Source organism: Canis aureus, chromosome 8 (assembly GCF_053574225.1).
Source record: "Canis aureus isolate CA01 chromosome 8, VMU_Caureus_v.1.0, whole genome shotgun sequence".
NCBI lineage: Eukaryota > Metazoa > Chordata > Mammalia > Carnivora > Canidae > Canis > Canis aureus.
The window spans coordinates 28,093,458-28,109,225 of record NC_135618.1 but is presented as its reverse complement, the minus strand read 5'-3'; the positions used below and the strand labels follow the sequence as shown (position 1 = coordinate 28,109,225).

At 38.0% G+C, this 15,768-nt stretch overlaps 1 protein-coding gene across 12 annotated transcripts in view; it reads right to left on the bottom strand.

Annotated features, from left to right (window-relative positions):
- Positions 1–15,768, bottom strand: part of CDC14A (cell division cycle 14A) — a 250,286-nt gene that overhangs the window by 90,564 nt on the left and 143,954 nt on the right. For all 12 annotated transcript variants that reach the window (XR_013384557.1, XM_077905614.1, XM_077905615.1 and 9 more), the window contains 2 exons: positions 11,754–11,913; positions 354–472 (listed from right to left, as the gene is read on the bottom strand). Coding sequence is in view for 11 of the 12 variants with exons in the window: in XM_077905614.1 (XP_077761740.1) it covers positions 354–472; positions 11,754–11,913 (279 nt within the window). In the remaining variant the exon portion in view is untranslated. The remainder of the gene's footprint in view (positions 1–353; positions 473–11,753; positions 11,914–15,768) is intronic.

Here is a 15,768-nt window from a genome sequence, read left to right as displayed (position 1 = left end):
AGATTCAAAACAAAAGCCTTAGCACACATGTGAGGATTTGCCACAAGATAGGACACCCACTCATGGGGGAAGAATACAATTCCAAAAGGAATTTTGAGCACAGTCCCAGAGATACCTAACTGCATAGCAGTTTAAGGTGGCATTCAGAGACTGAGATTATAGGAGATGCTTTCTGTAAGCTTCTAGAATTTATCTGCTCCCTATAGTGACAAAATAATAAACAACACAAAATAGTAATAAACCAAAAAATAAGAGGTAAACATGGCACTTGTAGAGTGATATTCAAGAGAAATTAAATATTCTATCCACAAATGGAGGCACGATGTAAATTTAAAAGTTTAAAAAGGATCTACCTAAATGCACAGGATGGTGAGGAGCGTGGCGGCTGTCTCTGACTTTTTAAGGCACGTAGTTTGTCTCCTTGGGTTATACTATTTTTCATTTCCACATCTTCATCCTCTTCTAAGTTATTCTGGAAAAAAATGCATGTTTCATAGAAAAGTTATTATGAAGAATTTTGCTTTCTATAGATTTAATAGACTAAACTATATATTTCATATAGATTGACTTAACATAGATCACCTTAAGTAGCTTTAATGCACTACAAATTCTAAATACTAAATACATAATTCTATACACTAAAGAACGTTCAACTGTTCATCAGTTAAATATATGGGTCAAATTCCACGTCAGAGAAGCACGGGAATGGATGTAGTAAAGGGTAAAAGGAGCACTTTGTTACAATGGACCCCAACCAAAAAGTCTCTTATGCAAACAAAAATCATGCTTTGGAATATAGCTCAGATACAGACCGTCTCAATAGATACATTACAAATATGTTTCCAGGGACTACTAGGATCCATCACTACAAATTTTCTGTCTGTTTACAAAAATGAAAGATAAAACAATTTAGGATATCTACACGATAACTTACTAAGGTCAATTAACACTAGTAAAAGCACTCAAGACCTTTCCAGGAGTTAAAGCTTACTAATTGGGAAAGTGTATTTCCTTCTGAAATAAGTCTTATTTCAGAAGTAACACACAAGGTCTTTTCACATGCCAGTTCACATTTAATTCTTATAACTCAGGGCAGGGAGGACACTGTTGTCCATAAAGATGGAAAAAAAGAAGTGCTCATAGAAGTTAAGAATATTGCCCAAGCTCCCCTAAGCTCTTTCTGATAGCTATGATTCTGAAAGCAGATTTCTTGACCCCACATACAACATTCTTTCTAAAATATATGCCACAGCACACTAACACTGCACCAGCAAAGATTTTATTTTGCCATTTCCTCCCCTGAATATTTCTTATGCCTTGAATTTGCTAAGATTCTTTGCAGCCATAAAAGTCTCCTCCCCTCTTTAAAGACAGAACTCTTATTTGATGAAGGATGTATGATAATATACTTCCCTCAGTCACAGTCTAGTCATATCTGATAGCCATTCTTGGCTCAAAACACTTCTTTGCTCCCTGCCACCTAGGTTGGGTTGCATCGATATACCTGGGATCAGTAGGCACATCCTGGGTAAAAAGACCATACCTTATTACTATAACTCCGAGTGTAAAAAAGAAAATAGAAATACAAAGCACATAGCCAGTGGGAAAGAGGAAATGCAGATGAAAGCTTCCTAGAGGAAGCTTTAATTCTTTAACTGAGTCTTAAAGAATGAGTATAGAGTGAAATGGTCCTAGATCACAGGAAGGGTCATCCTGGCAAAGAATACCATCAGTTCAACAGTTACAGGATCATGGAACCTTAAAGTCAGACTTTCTCTTAAAGTCTTAAGTTGCCCATCTATAAAGTCTCCAGGAATCAGTTATATCATTCATCTCTGTCCATACAACCCCAGTTGCAGGAATCCATTACCACCCAAGGAAGCCTACAGAAATAGAAATAAGGCAGGCCTGAAGCGTAGGTTTGTGTGTGGGATGGTACACCTGAGGTGGGCTTAGCTTCACCCAGTAATCAACATGGGTGTTGTGACCAGTTACTTGTACCTAACAGAAGGACGAGCACACAGCCAGTCTCTAGAATATGAGTGGGGTCCAGAAATATATTAAACCTTCATTGGACTGGCTTCTGGAAGGACCTGACAGGATCTTCACCTTCATCAGTCGGGTTCATTGTCTATTGGGCACCTTTGTGGGAAAGCCAAGAAAGCTTGTCTGTCCTTCCAACCAGGAGGATCAGAGTTATGTTCCCAAGTCTGAAACACCTTCAAAATTCTAAGGAAAAGCGAGTCTTCACCTGGCATTCCAAAATTCAACCTATCACTCTAATGTTAAAGATAGAACAAATTTACAAAATTTCACCTTCCACACAATCTTTCTGAGAAAACTTACAGGATGTATGTACATCAGGGAATAGTTAAGACAACAGGAAATCCAGGAAAATTAGGAATCCAATTGAAAAGTATGAAAAGAAGGCCTCAGGTCACAAGTGTATAGTACAGCTAGAGAAAACTAGTCCAGGGTAGGAAGGAGAAGTGTCTTCGGAAAAAGAATGAACTTGGTAAAACTTTTTTGCTGTGTTAAGACTGAAAAAAATGTGGGTGCCTAGGTAGCTCAGTTGGTTAAGTGTCTGCCTTCAGCTCAGGTCATGATCCCGGGTCCTGGGATCGGGTTTCTGTAGGGAGCCCACTTCTCCCTCTGCCTCTGCTTCTCTGTCTCTCATGAATGAATAAATAAAATCATAAATTAAATTCATTCATGAGAGACACAGAGAGAGAGAGTTGAGAGAGAGAGAGAGAGAGAGAGAGAGAGACTCAGAGACACAGGCAGAAGGAGAAGCAGGCTCCACACAGGGAGCCCAACGTGGGACTCAATCCTGGGTCTCCAGGATCACACCCTGAGCCGAAGACAGCACTAAACCGCTGAGCCACCCAGGCTGCCCAATAAAAAGATTTTTACAAAATTTTAAATTAGCTTGGCACAATTTTGGCAGGGGGAGGGAGTAGCCTTGTTTTTTCCCAAGTACACAGAAACTATGCAAATAAAAAGACAATTAACTTACATCTGAACTCATGTAACATCGTGTCAACTGTACTTCAATAAAAAAAAATAAATAGGAAGCACTAAAAAAAAATAGGTAACTAACTCTGGGAAAAACAAAGAAAGGTTCAACAAAGAAAACAGAGTATTCTACTGATACAGGAGAGCTTGGTTCTTGTCTCATGGAGTCAGAAGGATGAATCTCGTGGACACAGGAGAGTGAGTAAAGGGATAGAAATTTATTAAGTAAAGATACAGAGAAAGCACTCAGGAGTGAGAGGGGTTCCGGCAGGGTTGCCACTGAGGGCTTGTCCAGTTGGTCTTTTATTGAGAACCTAATCAAGGAACCTAAATCCTTTTAACATTATTTACTGATATCACCATTGAGTAAGGACTAGTGATAACATCTTTAATGGCTTACTTCTTCTTTGGGGTCTGGTTATTCTTTGGTGGTCACAGATGATGGTCATAAAAAAGACACCCTCCCACCCACACCTAGGGCAGGGTGGTCTGGCTTGTCCTTTATCTCTGGTTTCCTTACACCTCAGCATTTTTGGGATTTTTGTGAGCCTGCTTCCGTGGCCCTCTACCTCGTCCTCCCTAGCCCTGTTTGTCCCTAACTCACTACACCAAGCTCAGGAGTGAACAATCCTTACATGGTAATAATTTACATATTATAGTGGTTTTTTAAAGATTTTATTTATTCACTCACGAAAGGCATAGAGAAAGAAAGAGGCAAAGACACAGGCAGAGGGAGAAGCAGGCTCCATGCCGGGAGCCCGATATGGGACTCGATCCTGACACTCTGGGATTATGCCCTGAGCTGAAGGCAGATGCTCAACCGCTGAGCCACCCAGGCATCCCCATATTATTGGGTTCAACCAAAAATGATGATATAGCCATATTGGGAAGAACAGTGGAGTGGGAATAATACTGTTCTAAAATTCTGTCTACCACAACCAGGAGGCAATCAAAAAGTGTCCAAAACTCAAATTATTTTAAATAGCATTATAAGCAAGACATATGTGTTTAGAATATGGTAGTGAAAATGCTGATGTAATTTGCTTAGAGGATCGCTGTTTTGGGAGTTGGTGTAGGAGTGGGGGTAGGAGTACAGAAAGGTGGGAGAGGGAACGGATATTTTTTATTAGAATTCAGTACTTTTTAACACCTAAAAGTGAGGTCACATATTACTTGAAAAAATAAACACTAATTTAAAAAGATGCACAGTTAACCAAAAAAAATTAAGTGTTTTACATTATAGTTATGTCACATGTGTTTTCTCTCCCACTTTATTATGTATCTTAAAGGTGAAATCTTTTTTTAAATAATTTCAAATGTAGAAAACAACAAAAACACTGCAACAGACAGCCATGCACCTAACGAGCCAGATTCAATATATTTTCTACTTTAGCTCCTTTTCTTAAGGAGTTTACTTAAATACCCTAGCTCTCAAAGAAAAAGAAACCATTGCATATAAACTCCCAGCTCTCAATCTCTGGAGAAGGAAATCATGTCTCTTCTAAAGAAAAATATATATAATATTATTTTACCCTATGATATGTGTTTATGATAAAATACAGATGAGAGTGAAAAAAATATTAAAGTCACCTACATATTTACCATCAGAAGCAAAACACATTAGCACTCTGGCATATAGTCTTCCAGATTTTTCCCTGTGCTATACATACCATCTCCCAACATACTTCCTCCTACAAAAAGAGGTTGAGTTACATATATGCTGCTCTGTAATTTACTTTTTCGCCTAAAAGATAAACTGCCAGAAGTATTTCAGGATAAATTTTAAAGAGCAAAACCAAAAAAAAAAACCTCTGCCATATTATTCTATAAATAAAATTCCATAAAATTCCGTCATCTAAGATATACCAAATTTTATTGATTTCACCCTGGTTCAGGCAGTTTTCTATCTTTCATCACTATAAACAGCTCCAACAAACACCCTCCTTTATACATACGGCTTTTAAACACTGTTCTTTTATTGCCTTAAGATAGATTCATAGAAGTGGAATTGCTAAATACATTGTAAAGTCTTTTGCCATGTATCATCAAATTGCCCTCCATTTGACACTCCAACTGGCAATCTTTAGGGGTTTTTATTCTCCAAATCCTTGCTAATACTGCATACATTCTTTAATCTCACACAACTTGAGAGGCAGAAATAGCATCTTGTCATTTAAATTTGTGTTTCTTTCATTTCTAGGGAAGTAAAATGTTTTTAATGTTTACCAGCCATGAGGATTCCCATTTTGTTTTACTTGTGTATGTGGCATTTTCACATTGATTTTTAAGAGTTCTTTACATTAAAAAAAAAAAAAAACCCTAATTTGAATATGTTGCAAACATTTCCTCCTAGAGGATGACTGTGAGGAGAATGAACTGAAGAAGGTGAAGTCTGCAGGGGGGCGGGAAGGAGGGGGATGGAGGTAAGTGGCTCCTGCAGGGTTCTGGTGAGAGGTGACAGACTGGATTAGGGCATGAGAAAAACGTGTGTGTTGTTCCCCCCACCCCCACCCCGACCTGGGGACGGGGGAAGCAAGAGGGAGGGGAAGAGACCCAGACATGCAGTACAGGTCTGAAGAACTCTGCTGAAATACAAATCATATTACTTTTTATCTCACCGTATCATCCCTATTTTATTTCTGTGGCTACTGTACAAAGCTTCAGGCATTTTTAGGACTAAGGAGTTGCAAAGCATATAAGCCATAAAATTCTCAGCAAGTGTTTAAAAGCCTTCAAACTCTTAACAAAAAGTTAATGTTGTTCAAAACACATTTAAATTAAATTACAGAATTAAGAAACTAGAAAGCTGTAAGAAAGAGGACTCTGGCTTTCTAGAATCCTGAGTAGGCCACAAGGACATGAACATAACTAAGCTCTGTATCTATCAGAGCACCTAGAACACAAACACCTGTGAGGGGAAAATATACTAGAAAACACAGTTCCTTTTATCATGAGGCATAAATCAATCCCAAGAATTGGTGGACCTGGGGCAATCTGAAGGTTTTTCTCAGCAGATGCTGGTAAGTCTCATTCTTTCTACCAAATTCATTCCTTATAATAACTATGAATAGTCACAACTGATGAATGCAGAGAACCTAACCTGGGCCTCAGTTGTGCTCTTGGGCTCCAGACCCTCTCCCCATAGAGCCCTAGTGCAGACTCTCCCTGGCCCTGAGCTACTTAGATCCCCTAGACTCTGCTGAAAAGAAACAAAGTCACATGGTTGCTGCTGACCAAAGTGAGGAAGCCTAGTCCAGGGAAGACCCTCATATTGTTGCTCAAGGAGAAGGGTCACTTCCCATTGACTCTGGAGGGTCTGAGCACCAGCTCTTTCTTTTGGATACCAGTCTGCCCTATATAAAGGCAGGAAAATGAGAGTAAACTAAAATACATAAAGAAGGATCATTTTGAAAAATGTACTTATTTACAGATGATGATCTAGCTAAAGAACAAATAATAGTGCAAAGTATAAAGATTTATTTTATGCCATCAGTTGTTCTCTAAATATAGACAAGATGAAAATGAAAATAAAACACATTCATAGGTTTCAGTTGGATAAAGTAATCACTGACCAACACATTAATTAAATAGTGACAGAGTAAGCTACCGGGGAGGCCGTGGTGTGTGCCATTAAGGAAAAAAATCTATTAGATAAAATATAGCACACTAGGGAAAAAAGACGGAAGAGTTAAAACAGAAAAATGACATAAAAAGAGAGTTTGAAATAGAAATGAGTAAAAATAGAAGTGAAAGGACTGGAAGAGAAAGAGGATAATGGATTTTTAGCAGGTTTAAGTGATTTGCCTAGGAAAGGTGGCTGGGTCATCTCCAAAATTCTTTCAGCTCTCAGATGTTGAAATTGTTAAGATGTAAAAGCTGGGGAAATGCAAAGATGTCATCTTCATAAGTTGCTTCTGATTATAAAAAGTTTGGGTTTATCAGAGCCCCCTAATCTGTCTTCTCACCTTCCTCGCTGCCACTGGTTGAGACCTTTATCATCTGGGACCACTCCCCTATCACCCGGCCTTTCATCCCTAGCCACACACAGACCCCAACACCCCTTCCACCTCACAGCCAGAGCAGTCTCCCCGTGGCTCTGTGGTGTACTGTCACTCTCCTGTCCAAGAGCTTCTCCTGGATCCCTGTGGCATTCAGACTGGAACTGAAATGCCATAGTGGTCCTAAGAGTGGAAAGAACAGTGCTTTGAAAGTAAGGTCTTAATTTTTCACTTAATGGATTTTTTTCTAAGATGTACCCTGTAATGAGCGTTTGATGTAAAAGAGCAAAGGATTTTATAAATCACAGTATCTCAATAATGTAATTAATTTTTTTTAAATTTTTATTTATTTATGATAGTCACAGAGAGAGAGAGAGAGAGGCAGAGACACAGGCAGAGGGAGAAGCAGGCTCCATGCACCGGGAGCCCAACGTGGGATTCGATCCCGGGTCTCCAGGATCGCGCCCTGGGCCAAAGGCAGGCGCCAAACCGCTGCGCCACCCAGGGATCCCTCAATAATGTAATTAAAACACTACATTCTTGGGGCACCTAGCTGGCTCAGTTGGTGGAGTGTGTGACTCTTGATCTCTGGGTTGTGGGTTCAAACCCCACGTTGGGTGTGGAGATTGCTTAAAAATAAAGTCTTTAAAAATAAATAAAACACTACATTCTTATTTACCAGATGTCAATTATGTGAACTTGGCTGAACAAGAGCAGCACCTGCACCTAATTAACATCTCCAAGTCAAGAGCATCTGATTGATTAGTGTGCTAATTTTGGATTATGACCTCGGAGCAGGAAAAGTTAAGAACAATCACAATGCCAGGAGAAATTATTAGGACAGGCTGGCTACGGTTATGTTCAAAATTACTGATGTAATATGCTAAAGCCACACTCAGGACCTCATGGAGAGAGGCCTCAAGGTGAGTGGCTGAGTACAGCCTCAGCCAGAGTGTCTGTGTTTAAATGTTAGCTCCACTGCATACTTTGTGATCTTGGGCAGACAGTTCAACTTTCTCTACCTCAGTTAATGTCATCTGTTCAAAAGGACCTAGTTACAGTGCCTATTTCACACAACTATTATAGGAATTAAGAGTTCATCCATGGGGATCCCTGGTGGCGCAGCGGTTTGGCGCCTGCCTTTGGCCCAGGGCGTGATCCTGGAGACCCGGGATCGAATCCCACATCGGGCTCCCGGTGCATGGAGCCTGCTTCTCCCTCTGCCTGTGTCTCTGCCTCTCTCTCTCTCTCTCTGTAACTATCATAAATAAATAAAAAATTTAAAAAAAAAAAAAAAAGAGTTCATCCATGTAAAGTGCCTAGAACAGAGCCTGGCACATAGTAAGTGCTATTTAGGTGGTTGTTACATTCTAAGCTCCTCACTTCACTCCTTACTGATCTGCCCCTTAAAGTGTTTTCAATTCCATCTTCTTAAAATTCTTTATGACCTCAGTGCACGATGGACCCTTAGGCTCTGGCATGTCTAAATGAGCACGTACTGCTGGTACTACTTTGTATGTGAGCACAGATTACCCTTGGATGGCTTGGATTATTACCAATTTCATGTACTCTTGTTTGTTTTCTAAGAAACTGTAAGCCTTCTTCATTCTTTCAAGCAATATTTACCAAGGCCCTTGGGCTGGGAACAGGCTCACAAAGAGGGCAGACGGAAGCCTCAATCTCCACAGTGTCTATTGCCAGGCAGGGAAGAAAAAAGGAAGAAAAGTACAGTGCAAGACAGAAGCACCAAGCCGGGAACCTTTGCCAGACCCACAGGATGGGCCATGTGTATTTCATAATCCCTAGCCCTACACTGAGGACCAGGTTCAGTCAAGGTAAAGCCTCTATTTTTAAAAGATTTCTCATAACTCGAAGTAGGCGAAGAGAATTCATCACAGCTGCAGCCTAGTCCCCTTACTGTGGCCTGAATCATTCTGGTTGATCTTTTTGCCTATTCACCTGCCTCTTGAGCACTGAAAAACTGTATATTCAAACCTTCCCAATCAGGTAATCACAGAGCTCCCTAATAATAACCAACCACAGAAAAAATCCCTGTAGGCCTAGAAATCAGAAAAATAATTTAGTATCTCATTTTCAATCTGACATTACTTTTAAAAAGGAAAAAAAGAAGCAACTTCTAGAAGAATAGTGCCTTTTTGTACTTTGTTTATGTACAAACTAAATAAATCCAGAATTTCCATGGGTTTCTATCTCGAACATTGGTATGGAACTTGAAACTTAAAATCCTTGCAGCATTCTCAACTTATTTTCCCACTTGGAATTCACAAGAACGACAAAGATATCACCAACTCTATAACATTCACTTCTGAGTAAACTAACTCCTCATATTCATGCAATGTTCTGGAGCCAGGACCATAAGCATGGCAAGGAAAGCACTTTAAAGTGTTATTTACACAAGACATCACCTAACTGCAAAGTGATTCAAAACGTATATGCATATCACTGTCTGAAATCTTAACCACACCATCATTCTGTGGCATTTCTGAATTATTTTCATTTCTGTGCTCTGACTTCAAAAATAATACCACTTCTGAATGGCTAGAGCTAAAATAATTAATTTAGAGGTACAGGGAATAAGAAACAGAGAAATAGCCCAATACCTGAATACACACTCATATATAAAACTTATTTTAAATTTCATATTTCATTCTTCACCCTTTCAGTGATAAATAAATGTTAATTATTCTTAAGTTCAACAAACTGAGATCTAAAAAAGTATGAGAACAAAATGCTCCACCAGATGTTAGTTTAATATGGATTATGATATAGAAAACATTATATTCCTACAAGATAAATTATGTTTCCCAGATAGATGGATAAATTGTATGTGTCTCTTTTCAGAGGTCATCATGCAAAGCTCTATTTACTTTAACAAAACCTGAGAAGGAAATGCTGACCAGAGCAAGAAAAGTATTCTTGCTTAGCTATATTATAACATTAAAATGCCAGTTCAGATCCTTTTGTTTGCTTTGAATAGGACAGACTACAACACAGAGACAAGAAAATATCAACAAAGGCTCTGAACATCAACATGACCTTGGCTAACATTTACATTTTGTCAGGACAGATGATTCATACAAGTAAACATAGCCACTTCATCAGTGGCTTCCTGGAGACCACAGGGTTGAAAAATTGGTTCTCCTGGCAGTCTCCATCCTGTGTTGTTGAAGGAAGCCCATTCTTCTGATTGCCAAGCACTCTGGTTATGTTCCTTGGTGAACATAACTGGTTCTATATGACATTTGTTGACTTAAAATAGCTATGATGCATTCCTTCCACTTGGGGTTCCCTGAGGGCCAAACTTGAACCACAGCATTTTGCATAAGACCCTCATCCAGGTCCAACGGGTCACTGGCTAGTAGAATGTAAATCCACACTTGCTGCCTAAATATATTTTTTTAAGATTTATTATTTATTTGAGGGGGAGAGGGTAAAGGGAGAGGAAGAGAATCTTAAGCAAACTCCCCACTGAGCAAGGAGCACGACATGGGGCTTGATCCCATGACCCCTAGATCATGATGAGCCAAAACCAGGAGTTGGACACTTAACCAACTGAGCTACCCAGGCGCTCCACTGTTTAAATATTTTTAACAGCTTTTTTTTTTTTTTTGCTCCTTCAGAGCTATAAAAATATAACTACAACCAAGTGCTTAGCTTCACCTCAGGCATACTGTGGTAGAAAGAACTAAACCAGGAGGAAGACTCTCAGTCTCAAGGCAGTCCCACCACTAAACACCATGACCCTCAAGTCATGGGATTTGGTGGGACCTCAGCTTCTGATCTGCACAAGAGGGTAAGTAGAACAAATGATTTCCAGGTTGCTTCTAACTCCAAAAATGCCCATGATCCTACCTGTTTTAAGTCATTTCCATTTTTAGGTAGCAGGGTATAACACAAACACACAGATTCAGAATCAGATAGATGTGGATGGGAATCACTAAGGTTAGAACTTCTCTGACATTCCATTTCCTAACTGTAGAGATAATACTGCTGATATTACCTATCACCAGCTAGTTGTAAAGATTAAATGAGTCCACCAATGTCAACTGTTGAAAAATGGTTTGTTTATAACAGAGCCTCAATTAAAGAAAAAAGTTATCTCTAATTGTGTTTTCAACTCTGCATTTTAGAAATCAATATGAATTTGAGACTTTCACAAAAAACCACTTGTGGCATATACTGTTTTTTCAATTGTCACATTAATTCTTTCTTCTTTATATCCACTTCCATACAAATAGAAAGTTTCCTTTTTATTCCCTTTTTGTGCATAGTCTCCACCCCAGAGTAGCCTCCTTTATAATTGTGCTCCTTAAATTACAGCTTTTTTTTTTTTAATTTATTTATTTATTCATGAGAGACAGAGAGAGAGAGAGAGGCAGAGACACAGGCAGAGGGAGAAGCAGGCTCCATTCAGGGAGCTGGATGTGGGACTCAGTCCCCGGTCTCCAGGATCACACCCTGGGCGGAAGGTGGTGCTAAACCACTGAGCCACCCGGGCTGCCCAAATTACAGCTTTTTCATTTCTCAGGATAATTGCTGTCTTTGCTTTGATTCTTGTTTTACAAGTAGATGATTCTACATTCTACATCTAAGAAATATTGGTACTTTCAGCACCTCAGAAAAGAGATATTGCTATGTTATATATGTTCAGCTGGAAAACAAAGAAATGCAGAACGTTAGTCTTAAGGAGACACGAAAACCTTCCTAAGGAACACTCACCTCTCCAAATCTTTCCACATTTTGTATTTTAGATAAGTTTCCACCAATAGACATATCATCCAAGCCAGAAAGAATTTTATTAATACTTCCTTCACTGGACGGTCTATTTTTCAGTTTGGATCGGAAAATGTCTCCTTGGACCCATAACGATGCCTGTTTTCTGTAAAAAGGAGAGAAAACAGAATAATTTATCTGTAAAATAAGTTACTATCATCTCCTCAGAAGTATAATGTCTTACAGATAAAAAGATTAGCAGATAAACCCTTATAATTCAAACTAGAAAGATTATGAAATCTTAGAAATTTTTAAGTCATTTTCTGAAAGTCAGAATTGTTATATGAAATAAATTAATTATATTGAAGTTCCATATGAGACACAAATACCTATCTTCCAATATATGTCTACATAACCATACATGAGTTGCCCTATTAAGGTTCTCAGATGCTTACAACAACAACAAAGACTATAAAGCCCATTTGCCTTTTACATATAAATTTGAAATCTGTATGACATTTCTCAAATAGCAATTTGATATGTCTATTAAAACAGCTGGAGTGAACTGGACTCAAAAATACAGGTGAAGAAACTTGAATCAAACAGATAGTACTAAAAGACTACTAAATCCCTAATTGTATGTGGCACCCTGAAAAGCCCTGAACACACAACTTTAGAAACCCACTCTTACTACCTAAAAGCAAGGTAGTAGAGTATCAATTAGATCATCCTTTAAGAAAATATAATTCATCTGTAAGGTTTTTTTATTCAATAAGGCACAATTGTAACTGTTCTCCAGGTTACAAGAAAAAAAAACTTAAAACATGTAAACAAAATGACACTCTGGGTTTTAAATTTTTATTGATAGAGTCACCTTTCTGCATTTCTTTTAAAATAAATTATCCATCAGATAGCTTTCATTCTACTCTATGTCATACTCTACAGAATAGAATTAAACTGAAATTGTGGTTCATTACAAGGAATATTAACATCCAGGGAAATAACAGCATTATCAAGGAGATGCTACCCATAAGAACATAGATTTATTTTTTGAGGCAACAGAAAAGACCAAGCAGTACTTTCTCCCAAAGATTCCAAATAAAATTCAGGTTAAAACATGAGGAGAAAAACAATGACAAAAAAATCCTCCCTGAGGATTTGGAATCCACCTTTCCTTTTTAAAAGAGTTTACTTTCGGGGTGCCTGGGTGGTTCAATGGGTTAAGCGTCTGCCTTAGGCTCTAGTCATGGCCCCAGGGTCCTGAAATCGAGGCCCACGGTTGGCTCCCTGTTCAGCAGGGAGTCTGCTTCTCCCTCTCTGCCTCTCCCCCTTACTCCTACTCTCTCTCGCATACAAATAAATAAAATCTTTAAAAAATAAAGAGTTTACTCTCAAATCAGAACTTTTGTTTATGATTAAATACTGTTGAAAGTCTTGAAGAAAAGATTAACTTTTAAATTATACAGCAAAATTTTACATGAGTAATGCCTCCAACCCAACATATCCACATGCAGGTATCACCCTACAGAGATACATACTTGTATACAAGATGTGAAAATGCTTAGCGCAGCATTATTGTAACTTAAAAAAATACTGGAGCTATCTAATGGACAACCAGCTTATTAACAGTAGATCCATTCTGGAAATAGTATACAGCCAGTAAAAAGCCTGGGATGGACCTCCATGTAGTAATGAAGAAGAGCAGCTATGAAATAAAATGTTAGTGAATGAAAAATGTGACAGAGTAGAAAGTGTGATCTCATTTTTTGTATTAAAAAAAGTTATAATTTAACCAAAAGTTCAGTTATCTAGAAGAACATATAGCTACATATTGACTAGTAACTCTCAAAAACAAAATAAAACTTTCACTTTCTATTGCATGCCTACTGTTTGACTTTTTTAAAACAATGTGCCTCATGTTCTTTTGTAAAAAAATAAGTGATAAGCAGAACAAAGCTAGAGTTAGAATGGAAAGGAATCTTCAAAGCTACTATCATAAAAGCAGACAGCACATCACTACGTTGTATCCAAAGGTTAACAGCATGGGATAGGACTGGATAATTGGGAAGCTTTATTTTTTTTAAGTATAACATCTTACTCCACTTTCAAATAAAAAGGTGTTTTTTTCTTTTAATTTTTGCTCACTTTTCAGCATTTTCCAAATAAAGCAAAGGAGAAAGGAACACCTTTAGATTCTATTTTTGAGACAGGCACTATAGAGGCTCTAGATATAAAATACTTTATCCACATACAAGACTAACAACATTTCTAGCATTGTTCTAAATTGGAATTCATTTAATTATCTTAAGAAATTCCCAGCACGTTTTTAAACAGATTAAATTTTAAAACAAAACCCTAGTGAAGTTTTAAGTATATGAATAAAATAAAAACTCCAGAAATCTACACACAACAGTTTACTAAGGAGTTTGGCAGTGTGTCTGCCTTCTATTATGACAGAAGGCAGCTTTTGGAAGCAAACTACTGAGGAATACTTTCTGAGCTTAAAATATATAAATTGATGGGGTTACCCTAATGACTGAGTCACATTCAATTTTTTCTATACCAACTGTAAAAATATGTATATTAAAAAAAACCTTAAAGTTTGCTTCCTTTGTGAAAATCATCATAAAACCATGGTACAGCCTCCTTTCTAATTTGCACTTTAAGAAATCCTTGCTTTAATTTTTTATGCCTCCAGATTTTTTCCACTTAATGCTATGTCTAGTATAACTCTTTATCTGATGGTTGACTCTTATATCTTTCCAAAGTAGTAGTAAACAAACAGCATAGTACCTGAAACAGTATGAACAATTCAAAAGATAACTGTTAAATTCATAAATGAGTACCTTGAGTCTCTGGTCAAAACTCTCAAGATTAAAGAACTACTATTTCAAAGAGAGAAGATTCAGCTCTGCCACAGATAGTGAGAAATTCAGATAAATGAAACATACAGAGAGGTTAGGAATATACAAAGAAGAGACAGAATTCCTGTCTCTCAAATGCTTCCAGTTAAGTATAAGAAAAACAACTGAAATTCAGTATTAAAGCCCTATGACCAAGATTTGCCCTTAACTCAGTCTGAAAGAATCAGAGAGAAGATCCCTGAGAATTCAGAAGTATCTAGAGAGATTAGCAGAACTTAACCAACAAAGAGTTTTCCCAAAGCAAAGAAACAATATGGCTTTGAAGAAATAGTGATATTAAATAACCCAGCACATTTGGTAAACTGGGCTGTTTGATTTGGCTGAAATAGAGGTTATGACGGAAGTAAGCAGCAACCAGTCCATGATGGACCCTGCACGCCACTCTAAGGAATTTAGGTTTGAAAATTGAAAAAATTCCAATTCCAAAATGTTACAAAATGAAAACTCTGATGCTGCTGCCAACCTAAAGATGGAAATTATAAAGTGACACCTTTCACTTGCTTGGTTTCAAAGATTTTATCTGTCCCATCACTGGAAAGACTTGATTTGAACCTGAATATTAAAGATGAATAAGGTGTCAAAGCTGATTTGCGTGTTGCTAAGTGATGCTCTACGCAAGTGCTTCTTATGAAAAAGCAGCACTTCACGCAAATCCCTTTTTTATTGACAAGAGGAACCGTGCTGGCTTTTATTGTGGTGTCTATTACTCCTTAAAAGCCTCATCTCAAACAGAAGAAGTAAAACGTGTATTTTTAAGTATTTAGCATTTAAAAATCAAATCCTATGAAGCTAACACATCAGCTTAAAGTAAATCCTCCAGCAACGTAATGGATTTTGTAAGACAGCATGAGATTACTACCCCTTCTGCAAAAAGAACATGTGCTTTGAAATAACAGGAAGAGAGCTGTCATGATTTAAACAGAGCCTTTTGAGAGAGGTAGCCAGTGCTGGGGGTCAAGTGCTTTTGGCCAAGTCCTGGACCTGGGTTAGTCAGTCCTGAGACATAAGAAAATAATTAATTTGGCTTCATTACAAGCTAAGTCATGCCTTCACAAGTCTTTTTAAAAATCTGCTTTTAGGGGCACCTGGGTGGCTAA